Here is a 24,903-nt window from a genome sequence, read left to right as displayed (position 1 = left end):
CATTTTTGTGGTCAAGACGCAAGAAATTTCTATTCTAATCTACTACAGATTGAACCAAATTTAACACCAAGAAAACAAAACTTCTAAAACTAAACAACACAAAGAAGAGATGAAATCCTACCAAAAGGTGATGGGTTTCCGCGTTCTTATCGTGGTAAACATGAACTTTCTTTGCCTGCGTTGTCTTTTTTATCATATAATTACAACTAATGTTTTTTCCTAAGGTACTTTCTCTACAGTTATTAAATTTGGCGTCGTAGTTATATTGTTTCCACTCGACTGGAGTGTTTTAAGTACTTTTTGTAGCCTTGAAAGTTTAAATTTCCTCTCCTGAATAATATACTAGATGTGACTTATCCCATTTTGCCGTGGGCTTTTTAAATGTATTACATAAAATTTACTCATCCTGATAATTTTATGATGTTTAAGAATACTTGATGTCTTAGGAATCACAGTAGATGCGTGATCTGCAGATTGTTTTTAGTCAACCGGTATCAGTTAACAACCAGCGACTGTGGAATTCTGTTGCGACCACAGATATTAAAATTTGTAACACATAAAAATAATTATCATTGGTGTTGAAAAGGAGTTGATGCAGTTGAAAACTAGTAACGTGCCGGGTCCTGACAATTCCTACTCTATTGCACAGAGACTATTTTGCAGTACTAGACTCATTTCTTAGGTCGCATTTATAGTGAACTAGCGATCCGCCCTATCTTTGCTAGGCTCGTAAAACTATAATAACAACTTATGTACACAAACCTCCTCATGAATCAGACTATGTGTTAGTAAAATAGTATCAAAATCCGAACAATAAGTCCCGGGTTAGCCTACACTTACAGACAGAAAAAGAACTTGGGGGACTATAATTTATAAATGTAGATAGAGGATATGCATAGATTCTGACCAAATCTCATAGCCCTCTGGAGTTGTAATGATTGTTAACTTTACTGTATTTCCTCCAGATACCGCCTCCTCTATAGTTTGCCGGCTCTCAGCTACCATCATTAGCATGTTACTCCAAACGTCAAATAATTATGGAGTTGACAACAATATATGTACACTCAAGATTGCTATAATTTTAAATTACATACACTGATTTTCTTAATCAATGAATCCATCTATTATTGAAAACCATATCAAATTCTCTACAGTTTCTTAGATTAGTCTTACAAGGGAACCTCCCCATCGCACCCCCCTCAGATTTAGTTGTAAGTTGGCACAGTGGATAGGCCTTGAAAAACCGAACAAAGATCAACCGAGAAAACAGGAAGAAGTTGTGTAGAACTATGAAAAAAATAAGCAAAATAGGCAAACTGAGTAGTCCATGCGAAAGATAAGCAACATAAAGGACTGTCTGCGCTTAGGAGCGCCGTGGTCCCGTGGTTAGCGCGAGCAGCTGCGGATCGATAGGTCCTTGGTTCAAGTCTTCCCTCAAGTAAAAGTCCGATGCGAGGTAACTGCGTCGTAATATGAGGACGCTACACCTAAACAAACATCGAAACAGACGACGTCAGTCGACTACAGCGCACATTCTTGCTAACGAAGCTCCCTGGCTGGCAGTTGACTGTTCGCTACTTTGGACGAGAGTTTCATCACTTATTTGGGAGTGATTATCACATCCACAAGAAAACATAAATCGGGCAAGGTAGAAGAATCTTTTTACCCATTCGCCAAGTGTACGTGTTAGCTGGGTCGATAACATATTCCTGTCATGTGACGCACATGCCGTCACCAGTGTCGTATAGAATATATCAGACGTGTTTTCCTCTGGAGGAATCGGTTGACCTATGACCTTGCGATCAAATGTTTTCGGTTCCCATTGAAGAGGCACGCCCCTTCATCTACTAATCGCACGGTTTTGCGGTGCGGTCGCAAAACACAGACACTAAACGTATTACAGTGAACAGAGACGTCAATGAACGAACGTACAGATCATAACTTTGCCCAAAAAAAAAAAAAAGAAAGTAAACTTCTCACTCGAGGGAATACTTGAACCAAGCAGCTATCGATCCGCTGCTGCTCACCCTAACCTCGGGACCACGGCGCTCCTGACCTGACGTTGTCCTCGTTGTTGCCTATCTTGCGCATGGACTACTCAGTTTGTATATTTTGCTTATTTTTTTCATAGTTCCACACAACTTCTTCCTGTTTTCTCGATTGATCTGTGTTCAGCTTTTCAAGGCCTATCCACTGTGCCAGCTTATAACTAAATATGAGGGGGGTGCAATGGGGAGGTTCCCTTGTTAGAAACGCAGCAAGGGACTTCATTCAGTTAATAATACGTAGGGATATCTCTTACAGCTAAGACACCTAAGCGACGAGAAGAAAAAAATTCAGAGGCTTTCCACATGGAAAAAAGACGGAAATGTTAAATTGTAGGTCAACAGCTTCAACGTTTGTTTGCTGCGGGATCCTGGGAGCATTTGCTAATACCGAAATCGATAACTTTACTAAAGAGAGAAAAACCTTTTGTACATAAATCAGCGTGTATGTGAAAAGCGCCGCTCGTGCGAAACAAGCCTTGCACTTTTCGACCATGATACCTTGCTAACAACCATGGCTGTAGACTAATGTGATGTTTCTATGTTGTTAGATTTTCGGGCCGGCCGTTGTGGCCGTGCGGTTCTAGGCGCTTCAGTCTGAAACCGCGTGACCGCTACGGTTGCAGGTTCGAATCCTGCTTCGGGCGTGGATGTGTGTGATGTCATTAGGTTAGTTAGGTTTAAGTAATTCTAAGTTCTAGGGGACTGATGACCACAGATGTTAAGTCCCATAGTGCTCAGAGCCATTTGAACCATTTTTTAGATTTTCGAAAAACATTCTATGCTGTACCGCGCCATAGACGAAGTATACGAACAGTCTCTCAGATATGTGACTGGTCGAAGACGTTTTGCGTAATAGAATCCAGTTTGCACTTCTAGACGGCGAGTGTGTGTCAGTGCCTCAGGAAAGAGTAAAGAGTGTTAGGTCCGCTTCCCCACTTTCCTTGCACATAAACAGTCTATCGGATAGGGTGGGGAAAAATTTGAGACTGTTTGCTGGTGAAGCGGCTGTGTACGGAAAGATATAGCTCATTAAACGAGCTGTGTGGTCATTTACGGTGACTGAGAAAAAATTTTATTTTGGGCACTGAAAGGCCGCTTGTCTTAAATTTAGCTAAAAAAAGCATTCCTGGAAGTAGTCTATGTCTGAAGGATATTTCAACCTCATTTGGGAACATTGTTCTCTCATACTAAGGTCAGCAGTAAGATAAACTCCCTCTGTCTCCTCTGCTCTCTCCCAGGCATCAGGCGGGGTCATCCATTCACAGTGGAAGTTATGGAACAAATGAGCTATTGCTCTCGTACGCCGAGGTCACAGGATCTCATCCCCTCTCATCTGGGGCAATAGTAATCCAGTTTCCCAACCCTCGTCTTTTTTTGATTTAGTACTCCAGTTGTGCGAGTTTTACCTTTCGTTTGTGTTCTTTAGTCCATAGTGAAAGGAGCATGTTTGTTTTGGGGATAGTTCTAGTAAACAATAATAACCAATTAATTTCAGGTTTATTATTAACAATAACTTATCGCAGCCCCTCTCCTCCTCCTCCTCCTCGTCAGTCGAGGTCTGTCCATCACGGCTATGCTACTTAGAAAATGGCGGTTAATATTACTGAGATAAGCCACTCCGGCCCTCCAGAATACAGTAATAAAATGACGCCACGACATTTTCTGACCTCCAGTTGCTATCTATTGCAATTTTCCGTAATACCACCACCTCCATTCTAACAATAACAACACATTGCTACGGACGGGAAGACGTGGATATCGTACAGCAAAGCGGAATGAAAACAACAGCCAATGCAATGGCGGCATTCAACTTCGCCCAAACTAAAAACGTTGTAGCATTCTCCGTTCTCGAATCGAAAAATGATGGCTACCTATTTTTGGAATGAAAAGGGCGTAACTTTGATTGATTTCATGGGCCGTAGGTCAACAATCACAGCTGATGTATGCTGTAAAACGCTGACCAAACTGAGACGTGCGATCCAAAATCGACGCCGTGGGAAACTGTCGTCTGACATAATTCTACTTCGCGACAACACCGATGCCAAAACCAAGGAGAAGATTCAAGATTTTCGTTGGGAACTGTTTGATCGCCCTAAGTACACTTACTATCTTGCTCCAAGTGACTACTTCCTCATCTTGCATTTGAAAAAGTGGCTGAGTGGACAACGATTTCAAAACGACAGGGAGCTCAAGACAGGCGTTACCAACTGTTTCAACTACAGGCGCTAGACTTCAGTGTAGAGGGTTTAAAGAAGCTGGTATGTAAATGTGAACGCCGATTATGTGGAAAAGTAAAGTAGATATGTATTAAAATATTACTGTCAATAACAATCTTTTTCCATGACCGTATTTTTTTATGACCAAACAGGCCGTAGTTTGGAATATACTTCGGAAACCATTATTCATGAGAGACAACATTATAATTATACTGCCCCAACTTTTGTTTCCTATAAGGGTACTATGTACGAAGCAGGGAACAGTAGGGTTGGTACTATAAGGGGGTTGTTTGTGTTGTTGCCCCGGATGATAATTACAGGAAATATTTTGTCAGTATTTGTAGGCAGTGGGTCCTTGAGGTACGGCAATACGTGAACACCGAGAAGTAAGTCTAAACAGTTTTATTAACAAAGCAGGATTATAAAACTCAGACACTACGCGCACCCATCATCACTGTATCTGTCGTCCTAACAACGGCTAATTACTGTCGTATCTAAAGGCTCCATGGTGAGCTAAGAAGAGACACTCTAGTTAATATGGCGCGCTGCGAACGGCGGCCAGTGACTTACTCACTGCATCGCACTGCGGCCGGACACACGTGTACTGACCAAGCAAATTGTCAGCATTCCAGATAGGCCGGCTGGCGAGCGCCTGTTACGTAACGTACAGCTGCCTGCAACCCATAGACCCTTACAGTACAGAGGCATATAGGCCATCGAGTTTCCCTCGCTTCATTTGCGAGTATACGCAGAAGTGGAAGACTAGCAGTGGCACGAAGCATCCTAGATCATGCACCATTGGCTGCGTAGTTGATTGCGTAGCACTCATGCAGATTGCGTAGGCGGACCAAAGGCTTACTGTACCCTCGAGTTTTGGGAGTTTCGGCGCTGCAGCTCACCACTAGGATTATGCCAGCCACATAAGGCGACCACCGTTGCTACTATTCTCCAAAATCTGAAGAGAGATGGCGGAATCACCCCGATAAACGCTCCAAGAAGCTTTACCTGTTACAGATAACATTTCCGCAAACATATAAATAAAATTTCGTTAGTCTAGTATCAGGTCCACAGAGAATCCTGCGACACGACCACGAGCGCCACATGAGTAATTTGTGAGCATGCTGCACGCAATTGCATACGTACCTTAATGATAGTTGACATTAGCCCAACAACTCTCTCGTCTCGTGATTGCAATAGCTTCTGCATACGGATTGTCCGTATCGTTTCTAGTCGCATTATCTTGAGCTCTGAGTTGTAATATTTGCCCTCATACTACAAGTGACGTCAAAGACAGACTGAAAATTGAAACACGATCACGAAATAACACACATACTTTGATCTCCTTGCTCTCCAGATTTCGGTATTAACGGATCATTACCATTAAATTTACAAAACAATAAAATTCATGTTACGCTTTCCATCAACCTGAAAATGAAATAATTTCCTTGCAGGGAATTGCGTAACATTGCCATTTTCATCAATCCCTAAGAAAATCCAGGCAGCACCTAGTGCTAAAAGTGGCCCTGCACCAGTTACACCATTTATCTTTGGTGCTTCTCTATAACTGTTGGTTATACCTGATGATCTCTTGATGCCTCTCAATACAGAGACACAGCTCCCTGTAGGCGCTGTCGTACCCTTTCGTTGCCTGAACTGCACAGCCACGTCCGTCTTTCTGCTCGGTGGTGCATAAGGCCGCATCCAGTCGGAGGCTTCTGAGTCGTAAGGTTAGTAGGTCGAGCTGCGCTCCCAAGAACTCCATGATGCCCATGAAGAGGCAGTCGAAGCCTAGTGTGACGTTAGCGATGGTGAAACTTGACATGCACTGCAGTACGTATGATAACTCGTACACTGGCACCTAAAAAAGAAACATTGACAAGAAGTTCAGGGATTCACCTTTCTTGTCTTACTTAACCAACTGCAAAGAGTACATCATATTTGTTAACGAACACTAAGCAGGAAAAGCAGATCACCTGTTTTTCGGTAATATTAGACATTGATAATGGGGTCTTTTTTTATCGAAATTACAGTCATCGATCTGTTACAGATCATACCCCCGAGGGCTCTCATCCTCATCGTACAAGTCCCAATATTAGTTCCCAGGATCACGTTATAAGTTCTGCTTCGCTTTCTACTTTTCCTCTTGTCTTTATCTTGTATTATAATTATCATCTAATAAGCCTGATCATTACTATTATTTAGATTGATACCAACTCTCATTCGTCGCCGTTAATGGCTGCGAAAACATATTTATCTCTGTGACGTAAAGTTGAAGGTATCTGGACCGATAACATTTTCCGTTGATTCTACAGTAATGTATCGTAATGGTGATGGTAATTATTTGAAATTAACACATAGCTAAGATTCTTTGACAGCATCGACGACGTAATAAAACAGTGTCATCATTGGCCTCAAAACCCTTTTCTAAACCAAGGCTTTCCAGATTCTATGATGTGACACTAAAATCGTGTTTCTTTAATTTTGGTCGGTGTACGAGTGTACATAATTTGTTAGAGATCGTTTTATCGTATAATTATGCAGATTTTTTTGTTTACTCCACCACAGGATCTCTAATGAAAAGTAAACTATACGGAATATCTGAAACACATCTTCTATGTCGGAAGTACCATGAGCATGTAGCAACATCTTGGAAACCATTATTTTTTCTGCACATCAAGATATGACAGCTCTTCTTTATCAAATACAGACATCTTGAATCCCCATTTCGTATTCAGATTTTTTCCCATATTTTATATATCTTTCTACACTTTCCATATTACTCCGTAATCTATGTATAAATGTACGACAATATTTGTGCTCTTACTGCTTACTCTACCATGTTTCTTTAGCATCCAGTAAGTGATTTGGGTTCCCCACCAAACCTGAGAGAATCTACAAGGCGTCTGCAAGGTCAACTGTTACTCTTTGTCTTCTAAATGCAACCCCAGATAAAAAAATTTTGTCTACACACAGTTCTAACTGCCAATGCCAAACATTGTATACTCTAAAACATTACTGTACAACAGTGGAGGTGGAGTGCTGCTTTAAATACAGCTTGATGTTTACTGATTCTTACAAAAGATCTATCTCCTAAGAACGTAAAAGAGAATAAGAGGGTCTAAAAAATGAGAAAATGAGACTGACAGGAAGAAATGGCTAAGAAGTAATGGCTAGAGGACAAATGTAACGATTTAGAAGCATATTTCACAATGGAAAGATGGATACCACGTACAGTAAAATTAAAAGAGGCCTTTGGAGAAAAGTCAAGAAGCTGTATCAGTATTAAGAGCTCAGATGGAAACCCAGTCCTAAGCAAAGAAGGGAAAGCTAAAAGATGGAAGGAGTAAATACAAAGTAGATGAACTTGAAGGCAGTATTACATACACGGAAGAGGACGTAAAGGAAGATGAAATGGGAGGTACAATACTGCGGGCCGGCCGGAGTGGCCGAGCGGGTCTAGGTGCTACAGTCTGGAACCGCGCGACCGCTACGGTCGCATGTTCAAATCCTGCCTCGGGCATGGATGTGTGTGATGTCCTCAGGTTAGTTATGTTTAAGTAGTTCTAAGTTCTAGGGGATTAATGACCTCAGAAGTCCCATAGTGCTCAGAACCAATTGATTTGAACAATACTGCGAGAAGAATTTGACGCAGCACTGAAAGACCTAGCTCGAAACAAGGCCCCAGGATAAGTTGACATTCTGTCAGAACACTAAGAGCCATGGGAGAGACAGCCACGACAGAACTCTTCCATCTTGGCAACAAGATGTATGAGACAGGCGAAGAATCCTCAGAGTTTAGGAAGAATGTAATAATTCTAACTCCAAAGAAAGAGTTGCAAACAGGTGCAAAAATTACCGAATTATCAGTTTAATAATTCATGGCTGAAAATACTAACACGAATTAGTTACAGAAGAAAGGAAAAACTGGTAGAACCCGACTTCGGGAAGATCAGTTTGGATTTCGCAGAAATGTTAGAACACACAAGGCAGTACTGATCCTAAGACTTACTTTAGAAGACAGGTTAAGGAAAACCTACATTTATAACACTTGTAGACTTAGGGGAAGACTTCGACAATGTTGACTATAATACTCTCTTTGAAATTCTGAAGATATCAGGGGTAAAACATGGGGGACGAAAGGTATTTACAACTTGTTCAGAAATAAGACGGCAGTTACAAGAGTCGAGGGGCACGAAACGCAAGCAATGGTTGAGAAGGGAACGAGAAAGGTTTATAGGCTATCGCCGATGTCATTCAGTCTGTACACTCAGTAAGCAGTAAAGGAAATCAAAGAAGAATTTGGAGTAGGTAATGAAGTTCAGGGAGGAGATATAAAAATTTTGAGATTTGCCAATGACACTTATTCTGTCAGAGACAACCAAGGTCTTGGAAGGGCAGTTGAACGGAATCGATAGTGTCTTGAAGGGGCGGGGTGGGGGGGGGGTGGGGGGGGTGGGGGGGGGTGTTAGAGGAACATCAACAAAAGTTGACTGCAGTGGAATTCAGCCAGGCAATGCTGGGAGACTGGCAGTGACAAAAGAACGCTTTGTGAAGAAGAGAAATTTGTTAACACTGAAAATAGACTTAAGTCTTAGAAAGTCCTTTCTGAAAGCATTTCTCAGGAGTGTAGCCATGTATGGAAATGAAACATTGACGATAGCCAGCTTTTGAAAGGTGGTGCTACAGAAGAATTCTGAAGATTATATGGGTATATCATGTAAGTAATGAGTAGGCACTGAATAGAGTTGGGGAGACAGAAAATTTGAGGCAAAACTTTACTAAAAGAAGCGATTGGTTGATAGGACACATTCTGAGACATCAAGAATCACCAGTTTAGTATTAGACGGATGTTTGTGGGGGGGGGGGGGGGGGGGGGGTAAAAATTGCAGAGTGAGACCAAGAAATCAGTACAGTAAGCAGATTCCGAAGGCTGTAGTTTGCAGTAGTTATTCAGAGATAAAGAGGTTCGCACACGATAGAGTTGCATGGAGAGCTGTAGCAAACTAGTATTCATATTGAAGACTGCAACAACAACAACAATCACCACCTAATAACAATGAGATCGATTAATACTTTCTCTTACATTGATAAAACACTTACTGTCCAACTACAGTTGTCAAAGCCCCGTATATATTCTAAAGATGAAAGATGTATGTAACACATGAAAATAATGGTCAGAGTACTGGTCACAAGCTACTTTCAAAGCTTCTATATATGGATCGTTGCAACCCCTGGAGCTGAGACCGCATTGTGTGCAGGGGGCTTGGCATGGAGTGTGAAAGAGTGGTTACAGTTTATGCTGGAGGCGTTAGTGACACAGAGGTATCTGCAACAACATTTATTTCGCAATTCATAGAGTTAGAAAATGTCATGGGGCACTGGACGGCATGCCTCATCAGGAAATCAGGACATAACTGCTGCAGTCAGTGAGCCATAGCCATGTGCTGTGCTGGTGGCAGCGTGGGGACAGGAAAGTGTCACCCACCCAGACATTCTGCAGTGCTGTGCAGCTTGTACCTGTGTTATGAACAGATTTTTTCGTATATCCTCTAACGCAGTAAACATAAAATGAGTTTACTACTTTATTCATCAAAGTTGCTGATGTTTGTAAAGGTTTAAGTCAGTCCTCTGCAGAGTCCAACACACTGGTAATTCGTAACCACACTGCTCTTTCCTTGATAGTTACCTTGCTTCAGAAGCCATAGTTTGATGATACACATCCCCATTTCTCATGTCAATGGCAGAGAGCAAGTAGAATGGATATAACTTATAACTGGTCATAGAGAGAGTCTGTAAGCATAAAGCTTCTTCTGTTCTATAAATATCCAAGACGTATGTAACATCTGGAAATGATGTTGTTTTGAGAAAACATGGAAAATGTGTTAAATATGGGAAATAAAAGTAGATACGAAATGTGAAGACAGTGGTCATATGATGATGGACAGAAGAAAAAATGATGGTTTTGAAGGTGTTTCATACACGTACATGATACTTTACACTTACAAAATAATTATGCGATTTCAATATTCTACAGAGTTTAAGCTGCCTTAGAGATACTAGGATGCAGCTAGCATTCTCAAATGGTGTGGGTGATTTCTGTTGAGTCACCACACATCGACAGTTATTTAATACATAGAGACAGATAGCATGTAGATAGGATAATTCTTAATATGATTACACTGTGATCTTAACATCTCGTTCTACAGTACTACTAATAAAATCATATTCAGGATTGGTTATGGCTACTAGGATCGAATTAGATAGGTATACTTCAGTCTTTATCTTGCAACCCCTGGAGCTGAGACCGCATTGTGTGCAGGAGGCTTGGCATGGAGTGTGAAAGAGTGGTTACAGTTTATGTATTTTTCATACTAACGAGTAGTATTTTGGGTTACGTTCTAAATGCGACCAGAATAGCATACATTTAGAGGTTGGGAGGCAGTCTGATAAAGTACCCTTAACCGCACCATACGAAAAAGAAACGGTAATAAAGTGCCAGATACAAATCCAACCAGGACCTTCAAGCATCCAGTCACGTCATTATAGCGAGATGCTACACAGAGTCCTGTGCCAATCCATATACGGGAGGGGTTTTGCAACACAGAAAGTAAGTTGGATGTGAACAGCGCTTTGCGTTGTGCAGTTGCAGGTGAGCCGCCAGCAGTGGTGGATGTGGGGAGAGAGATGGCAGAGTTTTGAGAGTGGACGATCTGGACGTGTGTTCCGCAGAAAAAGAAAATTTGTAAGACTGGATGTCATGAACTGATACATATATTATGACTTTTGAACACTATTAAGGTAAAGCCATTGATTGTTCTCTATTAAAATCTTTCATTTGCTAACTATGCCTATCAGTAGTTAGTGCCTTCAGTAGTTAGAATCTTTCATTTAGTTTGCAGTATTGGCGCTCCCTATATTGCAGTCGTTCGAGTAACGAAGATTTTAGTGTGGTAAGCGATTTATGAAAGGTACATGTTATTGTTAGTCAGGGCCATTCTTTTGTAGGGGTTATTGAAAGTCAGATTGCGTTGCGCTAAAAAAAATATTGTGTGTCAGTTTAGTGTTGATGAGAATAAGTAAAGAAAGAAATGTCTGAGTACGTTCAGTTTTGTTCAGCTGCTTGAAAATCAAATAACTTAGAGGTTTTCCAGAACTGTCATTTACAAATTTTTCTGAGGGGGTGTTTCACATGTTCCCAAATAACGATGGAAATTTTATGAATGACAATGCGCCATGTAACTGGGCCAAATTGGTCGCGATTGGTTTGAAGAATGTTCTGGACAATTCGTGGGAATAATTTGGCCCCCCAGATCGCCTGACATGAATCCCATCGAACATTTGTGGGGCGTAATCGAGAGGTCAGTTCGTGCAAAAAATTCTGGACCAGCAACATTTTCGCAGTTATTGACGAATATAGAGACAGCATGGCCGAATATTTCCGCAGAAGACTTCCAACGGCTTGTTGATCCATGCCACATCGAGTTGCTGCACTATGCCTGGCTAAAGGAGGTCCTACATGGTGTTTGGAGGTAGCCCAAGACTTTTGTCACCTCAGTGTATCAACATAAGATTATGATTGTTAATGAGTAGCTTGTGACAATGTGAGACGGCGTGGTCTCCTGACCTTCATTGCTTACATATTCCGCCCTCACAATCATATTCTGCACATCAAGACGCTTCGTTCGAACACAAACTCGATAATATAAAGTCAATGTTGTATGAATGCATGTAAACGATTGCAAATAACAAGTAAGCTCACCGTGATTGAAATACTCGAGGCTGGCATACACACATACATTCCAGACACGACGGTCACAGGAGCTTTTAGTTCGAGGGAGTCAGACCACACACCGGGAGGCGGTCCCTTCACAGGACGAGTCAACCTCGAACGCCCGTGGAGCGGACAGCGTTTGCCTGAGTGAAAGGAAGAATGACCCCGTGTTCAGCTTAAAAGCAAATTCCACTACATTGTGTGGGAGTGCCCAGCCTACGCATTCTTTACAAATATAGCATGCAGTTTCAGAGATTTTCACAGGGAGACAGCAAACGCCAAACGCCGATGCTACAGATTTCTGGATTGGTCGCCTTAAACGAAACGTCATTCTTCCATTTTAGAAGGGCAATGCTGATTGGCAGACGATATTTCTGATGCCTTGAGCTGAAGGAGTAATGGAAGAGACTAAAAGATACACCCCTTCACGTCTGGCATGGAGAGTGGCCATTCCGTTGTCGCTCTTGGAGTGAGAACACGTAACGAGAGCGGGCGCGCTCGTACGTGTACTCAAAGAGCGAGGAGCAAGTCTCTCCTCAGTACTTCACTGGGAGAGTACCTCTGTCAAGAGCGAATCGGAGTGCGACTCTATATTGAGTCCTTGCGATTAAGCGTTGTTCACTGTGTTGGCCGACACACTTATTGTGCAGTGTGAATGGACAGAGTTATAGTTAAATGCCTGCAAGCGAATTTTTGAATGGCATCACGGTGGACTGGTTATCTGACCGGTGTACCACGCCAATAGTTAGACTAGTGGCGAATAGGAGTCCTTGACCTCATCAAGGCGTAGGGAGAGTTTGATTGGCGAAAGTCAATCCAGATAGAACGAGAGTTATCTTATTTGTCAGCAGCGAGCGGCACAGACAGCAGTCATCGCAGCTTACGGTAATGTGCGCTACAGCTCTTGCGAGCCCCATATTTCCTCCACAACAGTACACTTCACTGCATTTCACACGCGACAGCCTCGACTGTAAGCAGCAACATTCTAATGGATAATTATTCAAGTTGATCAGGCACGGCTCTCAGCCATTCTGCTAAGTCAATAACAATCTTAAACTTTGTATAGAAATTTCATTAGCGACTCCTATCCTTAAGAGGTAACTTCACATTCCGGAAAGAACCTGGAAATAACTTGTTCAGTTCATCACTAAAAGTGCCATTGTGATTTCTCAGAATTTTTGCAAAATAAATAATAATTTTCGTTAGTTTCATGTTTTTCTTACACTAACTAGCACTACTCCAGTACCCAAGTATCCCACTAGTTGCGTAAGAAATTTTGTGAATTTTTGTGTCATTTCCTTACAGCGGACGACTCCAGAAGATATTTATTGTTGAAAGTTTTTCAGGCATTTCTCATTAGAACGTTAGGAGCGTCTGACTTCTGTAGGAGTGTGGGAGTGGAAATTGCAGCTAGCAGGAGCCACAGGGTAAAGGGTACATCTCAGATTAATCCGTTGCACAGAATGGCAGAATAGCACCCACACGCTCCCAACAACATTTTAAATTTTTCATGTCGGTCAATAATAATATGAAACACTAAAAACCAAATTTTTGTTGTCGTTTGAAACCGTTAGAAGCCGACGGCCTTGCCGCAGTGGTAACAACCGTTCCCGTCAGATGATCATAGTTAAGCGCTGTCGGGCTGGGCTAGCATTTGGGCGGGTGAGCATCCGGCCTGCCGAGCGCTGTTGGCAAGAGAGCTGTACTCAGCCCTTGTGATTCAAACTGAGGAGCTACTTGATTGAGGAATAGCTGCTCTGGTCTCGCAAACTGACAAAACGGCCGGGAGAGCCGTATGCTGACCACATGCCCCTCCCTTTTCGGATCCAGTGACGCTTGGGGCCTGAGGATGACATGGCGGCCGGTCAGTACCGTTGGGCCTCCGTGGCCTGTCCGGGTGGAGTTTAGTTTGAAGCCGTTAGGTGGGCAACTTGCAAAAGGAATCGGGTCATCGTTTTAGCCATTTATTGCTGTAGATGCTCTGTAACAAACCAACCTGCGTGTAATTGGTGCTGGGTAGCTGCCCAAACGGCAGTTTCCTCTCGCCTGGGTAGGCGATAAGCGGCATGGGGCACCAGACGGCGCCCTGGACGCAGATGAGAGCGACCACGAACAGAGCGAAGGCGCGCACGCGGCGGCTTACGTCACGTGCACAGGCTTCAATGGCTCCTCCTGCCACTTCCTCCTGGGACATCACCAGTCGCTCCGTTCGTCGCACCAGGGCGTAGTAGTGTCGGTGGTCGCGCAAGAAGAAGGCCAGCTTGACCACACCGCAGGCCGTGGTCAGCGTGTTGGGCAGCACCAGTGTGATCTCTTCCATGCTGCCCTGTCCGAAGGCGATGCCCACGGCGGCTTCGGCCATGTTGGCGAGGCTCGCCAGGAACACGGCTGCGGTGTAGACGTAATACAGGGCGGACTCTGTCAGTGGCCACGCACCACTGAAGAACAGTATACGAATGTTCACTTTCAATAGAGAGCGCGCAGTCTCGCTCCAAGTAAATGTTGCCGTCTCATCACTGATTAGTAGCTCTCTCTGCTGCAGGCCGCTTTTCACCTGAGAAGTAAACGGAATGTCTGTGAATACACTGCTCTAGGAAATTTAAGCAGGAGCTAGATTAAGTAACGTTGAAACGTCGCCTATGAAAAATTAATGAATTACTGTGCTGATAAACCTCTTACATTATTTGATTTTCAAACAGCTGAGCAGAACTGAACGTACTCAGACATTTCGCTCTTCACCTATTCTGATCACCACTAAACTGACACACAATATTTTTAGCGCAAAGCAATCTGACTTTCAATAATCCCTACAAAAGAATGGCCCCTGACTAACATTAACCTATACCTTTCACAAATCGCTTACCTCACAAAAATCTTCGTTACTCGAACTACTGCAATACAGCGAGCGCCACTACTGCCAGCTAAATAAAAGATTCTAACTACTGAAGGCACTATCTACTGATAGGCATAGTTAGCAAATGAAAGATTTTGATAGAGAACAAACAATGTATTTACCTTAATAGTGTTCAAAAGTCATAATATATATAGCAGTTCATGACATCCAGTCTTACAAAATTACTGTCTCTGATGGACACACGTCCAGATCATCCGCTCTCAAAACTCCGCCATTTCTCTCCCCACATCCACCACTACTGGCGGCTCACCTCCAACTGCGCAACGCTATGCGCTGTTAACAGCCAACTGCCCAACACTACAATAGCAAATTCCAACAATGCAAACCAGCTACAGACTGCACACAGCACAGCCAGTGATTTTCATACAGAGCGCTACGTGGCGTTACCAATATAAAAACCTAAGCAGCCTACTTACAACGTAACATATTAACTACTCGGCGTAAACAAACCAAAATGCGGGAGTAAATTGCCACAGGTCTCCCAGTCCTACATAGAAAATTTGGCGTCAGGTGGCGTGAGGTCAGCGTCACTATAATACCCAACAAGAAGCAGATGACCGAACGGAAAAAGACTGTGTATCAATCAGCGAGCAGTTACGGCGCATTGTGGTAGTGTTCATTACAACATGGTCCAGAGACAGGAGACAACACTGGAATGACTTCGACCTGGGGAAGAGTCATCGGGAAACTGGAAGAAAGACGAAATGTAACGAGAGTAGCCCAGGAGTGTGGTGTGGTGTGGCTCACGGTACTGTTTCATGTGCAGCGGGAGCATTCTAAACCACAGCCGCTGCTGCCCAAATGAGAAGTTGTGGTCGACTGCGGTCAGCTACAGCAACAGACGTGGGCTACGTTGTAAAACAGGCAAAAAGGGAGACGCGTCAAACAGCGGGTGCAATTGTAACAGCATTTAATACATCTGCTAGTTATGCCATCTCACGCTCCACAGTGACACGGCGACTACATCGGAGTTATCTGTTTGCCTGACACCAACTTATCGGTGGCACCATTTGCGATGTTTTCAAGAGCACAGGGACTGGACTAATGAGGCATGGAGTCACGTGCTCTTCTCATATGACAGCAAATTCAGTCTGAGTGCTGATTCTGGATATACTCTCATAATGTCAGAGGTGTCTGCATGTAGTGCACTCACAATAACATGATCGTCTTATGGTGTGGGGAGGCACTATTTTGCAAAGGCGTATTGACCTCCAAATCCTTGAATATGGCACAGTCATCGGTGAACGTTATTATGCACTGTACTCCTTCCTCAAGTGCGTCTTTTCACGCTCGCATTCGTGCACGACTGATATGTCCATTCCCTCGACTTAAATTCCGTCAAGCACGTATAGGGTACGTTGTGGAAACATATTGAAGCAAGTTTACTTGCACCAGAGATCATCCAGCAGTTGTGAACGGCGCTGGTTGAGGAAAGGAAATCTCCACCACAACTATCTATCGGTCTTGTGGGCACCACGGGAGCACGCGGAGGAACATGAACTGCCGTCCATGGTGACCATACACCGTATCAAAAACAATGTCCCGACATTATACAGTCCAGGGGACAATCATGAATCTTGGTGACTTCAGTATCATTATTGTCTTCAAATAAAAGCGTCATTTCTGCTCGTCTCACTGGGTATTCTTTCAGTGGATGTTCCAATACTCATCGAGCTATTTACTTGGCAGTGATACGTCATGGGAAAATTACTTACGTCCCTAAGTTTTGCACAACATTGTACTTTAGCAGCTACAGAATCCATAGCTGTATCACTATATAAATGAGTATTTTGTTCATTCCACTGGTAGACAACTGTTAGAATTTATAACTGAGTGAATTCCTGTCAGATTCACAGCGAGTATTGTGCGGAGTCGGCCTCTCACACGGCTCCTCCCAGATTACCAGAGACGGTAAAGATTACTGCAGTTTATGAGAAAAGTCGAAGAACGGCTAGGTGCATTGGTTGACGGGTAACATCAGTTTGTGTTTTTCTATTCCATAGTTCTGCACCATATATATAGCACGGGTATAATGAGCTTTCTAGATAAAAAGGGAAACTCCAAACAAAAACCTGACACGAATTCAGGCAACATCTTTCACGAGGACGTAGCTGCGCTTTTCGCACATTGGCAGTCCCTCCTGATCGTAAACAAATGGAAAATAATCTGCGTAAATTGTTGAATAGATCTATTTCTGTTCGATTATGCTGTTGATGAAAATCACTGGAAACAGAGAAGACCATAAAATACAGCTGTGTAAACGTCCGGAGCGACCTTTAGTGGTATGACCATGTGACACAAATTTCAGATTCCAGACTGAGGTTCAGTAGAAGAGTTTTAAGGAAATTTAAATCATCCACGAACGAATTCCCTTATAAAAGCCACTTGTCCGACCGATTCTTGAGTATTGTTCATCGATATCATCGTATATGCAGGGTGATTATAATTAAACTTTCAAACCACTGCAGAAATAACACCACTGGTCAGAATGACGTCAGATTGCAACGGAATATTATCGGAGAAGGGGGAAAACGTATGGGAGAAGAAAAATAAACAGTTACAAAATTTAGCAATAGATGGCGTTGTAAGCATCATAATTTAATAGTGGTCGACCGCAAATGATAAATGAATCATACAACAATGCCTAAGGTGAACGTTTGACGTTAATCAAACTGTACTACTCAGTGTATAGATGTGATACTGTTAGTTGCGTAAGCCCATCCACCACGGCAAGGTCATGTCACATCGGATGGGAAAAATCGGTTTTTAATTGTCCTGAGACCAAAAACCGCATAAAAAGCATCAATCAAAATCCAATCGGATTATTAATTTCCCTGTGACTGGCTCAAAACATGTTCAATATGCTATCCACCGTTTTCTGCAACAAGCTGAAATCGAGAAACAGCATGATCCACAACTGATCGAAGTGTTTCCGGAGTAACGTTCAGGATGTAATGCGCAATGTGTGCCTTCAATGCACCGAAGTTTGCAATCGGAACACTGAATACGACATCTGTCAGGTAGCCCCACAGCCAAAAGTCACACGGATTAAGATCAGGTGATCGGGACGGCCAGGCTGTAGGGAAATGGCGGCTGATAATCCTAGCATTTCCGAAATCGCGCTTCAGCAGCTGCTTGACTGGATTTGCAATGTGCGGAGGTGCGCCATCTTGCACCATCCACACATTCACGCTGTTGGAGAGCTGGAATGATGTGGTTGCGCAAAAGTCACTCATAGCGTTTACCAGTGACAGTACAGGTAACAGGACCGGCCTTGGAAAAAACATGGCCCTATTATAAATGATGCCGTAAACTCGCACCACACAGTGACCTTTTAAGTATGTAGTGGTAGTAGTTGATTTGATTGTGGATTTTCCAAGCCCATATTCGACAGTTCTGTGTATTGACGCATCCTGTCATATGGCAGTGGGCTTCGTCGTCTGTCCACAAAATCTTCCACCGCCAATGATTGTCCACTTCCCTGAGAGCAAGAAATTCTAAAGCAATGTTCTCTCTTGCTGTCTGGTCAACAGGAAGCAACTCGTGCACATGGGTAATTTTGAATGGATACCAAAGAAGGATGTTTCGTAGGATTTTACGCAATGTGCTCACGGCTATGTCCAATGTTCGGGCAATTCTCCGTGCACTAAACGTTTACACACCACCATTCGTCTCCTCTTGCATTGCTGTGGCCACTGCTTCCACTCATGTCGAATCAATTCGTTTTCTTCCTCTACCAGGTTGCACACCAGTCATCGGACCAACACCTTTCTTCAAACTCTTCAGTGTCCAGAATTTCTGCAGGGTGACGTGTGCACAGACATCATTCTCGTAATACTGCTTTACAAGCAGAGCGCGATCCTACATTGAGGCAGTCGTGGCGAACGTCGCAGACGCGAAAGGTGGAAGAGCCGTCTACGTGGAGTGTTTATACCAACTTCAATGGATCGTGCGCATGCCAGGTGTTTTCATTTACGTATTCTGACACATACAGCGCCATCTACTGATCCATTTTAACACTTTTTTTTCTACCATTCGTTTTCCCCTTCTCCGATAATATTCCGTTGCAATTTGACGTCATTCTGACCACTGGTATTATTTATACAGCCGTTTGAATGTAAACTTTAATTATAATCACTCTGTATACATCGTAGGATCAACAGAAGATACAGGGAACATCCGACTAAGAAGGAACGTTACGTAATGGAATCGTTTATTTAGTGCGATAGCATTACGGAGATCCTCCAGTGGCACTCCCACAAGAAAGACATTGTGTACCTCACAGAGCGTTACGGTAGAAAGTTCGACAGGGTATGTTCGAAGATCAGAACGGTAACATGTTATTTCGACCGACATTTAAGATTTGATAAATAGTAGCCGACAACGTATATACAGGGTCAGTCGCTAACTATAGCCGCCAAGAATAATTCCGAAAGTATGAGAATAGCTGAAAAGTTTGTGGGACAAAAGTTGCATGGGACAACGGAGGTTATAATATGACGGTTTTTTGTTGCTAGGTGGGGTCACTTCAGAGATAAAAATCGTCAACTTCGTTTTTGAAATGGGATGCTATAGTTTGGTACTTATTTTCTGATAGCGGCTATCGAGACGAATCCAATGATGTGTTCGAAGTTATGACCACTGGTATCAATGCAGTGTTGCAATCTTCTTATCATAGACTGAGTTGTATTCCTTATCACATCGGCACTTATCGAAGCACATGCTCTGACAATTCTCTCTCACATGTCTTCAGGTGTAGTTGTAACGTCTTTATAAACAATGCCTTTTATGAATCCCCACAAGAAAAAATCTAGAGGCATCAAGTCAGGCGAACGAGCCGGCCACGACACATCTCTGCATCCAATCCAACGATTTGGGAATTGTCTCTGTAACCTATATCTAGCCACCAGCGAAAAATGTGCTAGACATCCATCGTGTTGATACCACATTCTGTTCCTTGTTCCCAAAGCTATTTCTTCCAAATACCTAATGTTTCTTGCAGAAATTTGGTGTTCTTCCTACCATAAAGATTTTCTTCGATGAAATAGGGTCCTATGATTCTGTCCTTCAGAATCCCACACCATACATTCACCGACCACGGTTTTTGGTGGGCAACTTGCCGCAGCCAACATGGATTATTCAGTTGCCCAATAATGCATGTTATGCAAATAAACATTTCTATGGTTCGTGAATGTAGCCTCGTCAATAAATAAAATCAAATTAATAAATGTGTCGTCCCTCTGAATGTGAAATTGAGCCCATCGGTAGAATTCAATGGGACGCATACAGTCCAGTTAATTCTTGGTGGAGACTGATATGGTAAGGATGATATTAACAGCGATGCAGAACACGAACAACACTACTCTGGCTATGCCAGATTCGCTTGCGATTTGACGCGAACTAGCACAAGGATCTCGAACCACAGTGGCAAGAGTACCAATTTCCGTTTCCTCGTTGGTAACTTTCCTTTGCTGAACATGTTCCCGATGCGTTTAAGATCCGTTTATTCTCAATTTATCATACACGTATTTAAATGTACGATGTGTAGGGTGAGTACGTTGAGGATATCTTTCAGCGTATAAGTCTCTAGCTCTCATTGAATTTCGTTGGCAATCTCCGTAAATGATAAGCATATCGACTTGTTCTTCGAAGGAATACATCATTCACATTCGCTTGATTCGGCAGTACTAGTCTTACCGTTTCTATTAGTGTTGTGTTGGGAAACCGTCGAATCGTGTTTACATGTCGATGGCAAGTTAGATGGATATGCCGTATTCGGTGAATATTTACTATCTGCACAATATACGAGAGAGAATTGTCAGAGCATCTGCTTCGATAAGTGCCGATGTGATAAGGAATACCACTCAATCCATGATGAGAAGATTGCCGCACTGCAACGATACTAATGGCCATCACTTCGAACACGTTCTGTAAATGGACGTTCATGCCACCTTTTGACCTTCATTGGCCTTACTGCAACACATCATTGGATTCGGCTCAATAGCCGCTATCAGAAGATAAGAGCCACGCGGGGTAGCCACGCGGTCTCGGGCGCCTTGTCACGGTTCGCGCGGCTCCCCCCGTCGGATGATCGATACCTCCCTGGGGCAAGGGTGTGTGTGTGTTGCCTTTAGTGTAAGTTAATTCAAGTTAGATGCAGTAGTGTAAGCTTAGGGACTGATGACCTCAGCAGTTTCATCCCATAGGATCTTACCACAAATTTCCAATTTCCAAAATAAAATAAGTACCAAACTATAGTACCCCATTAAAAAACAACAAGTTAACCTTCATATCTCTGACGTGACTCCCACCTAGCAACAAAAAACCAACATCATATTACGGCTCCCGTTGTCCCTTGCAACATTTCTCCCACAGACTTTTCAATTACTATCATAATTTCGGAGTTATTCTAGGTGGCAATAGTTACTGACTCGCCCTGTATAACGTGGAATTGACACGTAAGTCCTCCCGTCGGAGATTTGAGTCCTCCCTCAGGAATGGGTGTGTGTGTTGTTCCTAGCATAAGTTAGTTTAAGTACCGATGACCTCAGCAGTTTGGTCCCATAGGAATTCACACACACACACACACACACACACACACACACACACACGAGTAAGTGTGGTGAGAGACGATTCAGCCAGTATCAAAGTAGGCGGGGAATAAAGTGTTCCCAATAGAGAATTAGTAACAGCAGAATGGATCGGTCAGATGAGCTCAGTAACTTTGCAAGCGGTCTAGTCACTGGATGTCTCCTGAGTAACAAGTATGTCAACCACGTTTCAACTCATCTAAGGCCGCCAGAGCTGACTGCTGGTGATGTGACTGTGAGGTAGGAACAGCAATAGCTAAACCAAGACTATACTGACCTCGTGTATTATTGCGGGGAGTGGTTGTACAAAATTGCATGAAATCGGCTGAAGGAATCGTTCGTGAGTTCCAAAGAGCTACCAGCAGACCAGCTAGCACAGTGACTGTGCGCAGGGAGTTAAGAACAACGGGGTGCAGTTGTCGAGCAGCTCGTCATACGCCACACGTTTCTCTAGTCAGTGCTAAGCGACTATTAAGGTATTGTGAAGGGCGAAGACAATGAACATTGGATGGATGGAAGCGACTGATTTGGAGCGATGAATCGGGCTGCAAGCTGTAGCAATGCGATGGAATTGTTTGGGTTTGACGAATGATCAACTCATCAGTGGTCACTTTTCCCAGCTGCTAGTACATTTCTTTTACAAGCACTTACACAGACACATTTCTAAGGCCTTCATCACACTCCAGTTTTAGACTCGTACAACAGCTAAATTAAATGGTACGCACCACCAACAGTTTGCAAGAGCATCGGCCTATCTCAGCAGTGAAGTCTACCCCATACCGAACTCACAGTTATGAGGCTATTTGCAGTCATTAGGAATGCAGCAGTGTAGAAATGCGCTAATCTCTGATTATTGGAAGCTATACTCTTTCCAACAATACACAGCCCCAAACCATCCCCAGAACGCACAAGCATTCAACATTGCAGCGAGACACTCAGACGAGAAGTATTAGCATTAATTCAACAACTTTCTGGCGATACACAACATAGTTGTTCATAGCAATACACACGGTCAAGTTGACGACTCTATTAGCTGTTTCATGAGGAATGTCGGAAATTTGTGCTGTTTCCGTCAAGACAAACACAACACACATCGGAATGCATAAGAGAGGCGTTTTCTGAAGTATTCTGATGGGAAATCTCGTAACCGAATGCTAGCCGTTTTCATTAAATCCATATGAATAAGGCCACCACCCTTGGTGCTTATACATGACACACTGGAAGATCGAGTTAGCGCACATCAATTTTCTGAATGTAAATTCTTGAAAGTGTGTACACCTTGGGTATTCTCGTTACTGTGTGTTTTCTCTCTTCTTAGGTAAGCCACAACACAAACTGTGTGGCGTCAAGTAACATCCCATATGTTTGAGTGTTGAACATGACGGTGATCCATGTATAATTCTGACGTAATTGATACCATTCATAGTCTGGTGGTATTAATTACATTCCACTAAATCGCAGATTTTCAAAAATTGCTACAACATTACTAGTAGGACTAGTCTATAATGATGCACTTATTGTCACTCGCATTCATGTTCTACGCTGCAGATATTAACTCCACATTCATAGGTGCACTATGCTACACACTAGCGCTACAGATGTTGGAGATAACGACATATTCACAGTCTACAAAGATTTCTGTGTATTGATTTCATTGTTACAACAGTGTATCAGTTGCATTATGCAGTGCTGCTGGCTCAGTGATCAATGCAGATATTGTATATAGCTGAAGCTCAAAGACGGTAAACTTGCTGCGTCCTGCTCAGATATCTCACCGCTGCTTTATGTCTGTAATTAGTTCTGCATGCAGCTCCAGTGTATCAGGCACCGCAACAGAACTCCTGTCTGTGTGCTGATTTGATTTCTGCTCCAATGCAATCAGGGGGGGGGGGGGGGGGGGGCATTGCACTGACGGACAAATAATGAAAACCTTGAAAAGATATACACCAACTCACAATGTGTGTGTTTATAGTTTAAAGGCACTCAACAGCAAGTTTATCACCTACAACAATGAAGAATAATAATAATAGTAATAATAACAATAATAATAAACACTGAATGCTGGGTTTTCCGGATGAATGGACGGGGCAGTAGAATCGAGGGGGTACGTGACTGCAGTACCACAAAAACTGGAACAATTATTTTGGGCTGGCAGTGTTTTGTTAGAAAAGTAGGACAGCTATAAGTAGCTTCCACATCACATGACCCAGGAAGATAAATAGTCATCTTGTATTTTTTACTTACAAGTAACCATTTTGGATGTCAGGGATAAACCCAGTAGGATATGACTGTGTTAGAGTTAAGATGTCTTTGTTAACAGCACCGAACACAAAGCTGTGATGTTGCCTCTTTTAATACCCCCATATCGGCATAAACGGTATGTAAGTGACGCAGAACTTGAACCAACATTGTCTGTCCTACACCTCTCGCAAATCTCTGCAGCCTGGAAGTGTGAAGCGACATTTACTGTAATATAATGGTGTATTGGGTAATTTGTTGCAACTTTTGTTCTGTTCTAAAAGTAGAGTGTGATTAAGGGCGTAGGAGCGCATCTGTGACATATATGCACCAGGAGTGACTACTGAAATGTTGGCCTGTGACATCACATGATGTACGGAACTGCCTGCATTAGCCCATGGCACTCACAGAGGTGTAACTCATATAGGGACTTCTAATAACGCGAACTCTGTTTGCTGCCAGTCCACTTGAGTGCTGTAGAGTTACCAGTTAATCATCATCTTGTTTCCTTATTGGGTGACTTAAAATCCTACGTATTTGTTTTGATTTATTAATATGCAGAAGCTAGTTTCAACACTTTATTTTTCTGGTTACGACTTCTTGGACACATTGCGCTCTTTGAATTGCATTGCACTGTAAATATGTTGCTCGTATTCTGCTTGAATACTTCTTGCATTGCCGGTCACGGTGGCCGTGCGGTTCTAGGCACTTCAGTCCGGAACCGCGTGACTGCTACGGTCGCAGGTTCGAGTCCTGCCTCGGGCATGGATGTTTGTGATGTCCTTAGGTTAGTTAGGTTTAAGTAGTTCTAGGGGACTGATGACCTCAGATGGTTCAAATGGCTCTGAGCACTATGGGACTTAACTTCTAAGGTCATCAGTCTCCTAGAACTTAGAACTACATAAACCTAACTAACCTAAGGACATCACACACATCCATTCCCGAGGCAGGATTGGAACCTGCGACCGTAGCGGTCGCGCAGTTCCAGACTGTAGCGCCTAGAACCGCTCGACCACTTCGGCCAGCGACCTCAGATGTTAAGCCCCATAGTGCTCAGAGCCATTTGAACCATTTTTTTTGTTCAAGTCCGTTTTTTGTACTTTCCTGCATTTGGTGGGAAGCTTTA

The 24,903-nt window shown here is 43.0% G+C and overlaps 1 protein-coding gene across 1 annotated transcript; it reads right to left on the bottom strand.

Moving 5' to 3' along the window:
* Positions 1 to 5,822: 5,822 nt before the first annotated feature.
* Positions 5,823 to 23,903, bottom strand: LOC126419468 (uncharacterized). The gene is made up of 3 exons (XM_050086655.1): positions 23,898 to 23,903; positions 14,032 to 14,589; positions 5,823 to 6,122 (listed from the first exon to the last, which is right to left on the bottom strand). Exons 1-3 carry the CDS (start codon positions 23,901 to 23,903, stop codon positions 5,823 to 5,825), a joined length of 864 nt encoding a protein of 287 aa, XP_049942612.1.
* Positions 23,904 to 24,903: the final 1,000 nt, after the last annotated feature.

This window comes from Schistocerca serialis, chromosome 9 (genome assembly GCF_023864345.2).
Source record: "Schistocerca serialis cubense isolate TAMUIC-IGC-003099 chromosome 9, iqSchSeri2.2, whole genome shotgun sequence".
Taxonomy (NCBI): Eukaryota; Metazoa; Arthropoda; class Insecta; order Orthoptera; family Acrididae; genus Schistocerca; species Schistocerca serialis.
This window is presented reverse-complemented; position numbering and strand designations above follow the sequence as displayed.

Bases quoted from the DNA above. Each gene is read 5' to 3' on its own strand.
- LOC126419468 (XM_050086655.1), bottom strand. The intron at 6,123-14,031 runs GTTGGTTTGTTA...TTTCTTTTTTAG, and splicing joins CCAGCACCAATTACACGCAG to GTGCCAGTGTACGAGTTATC.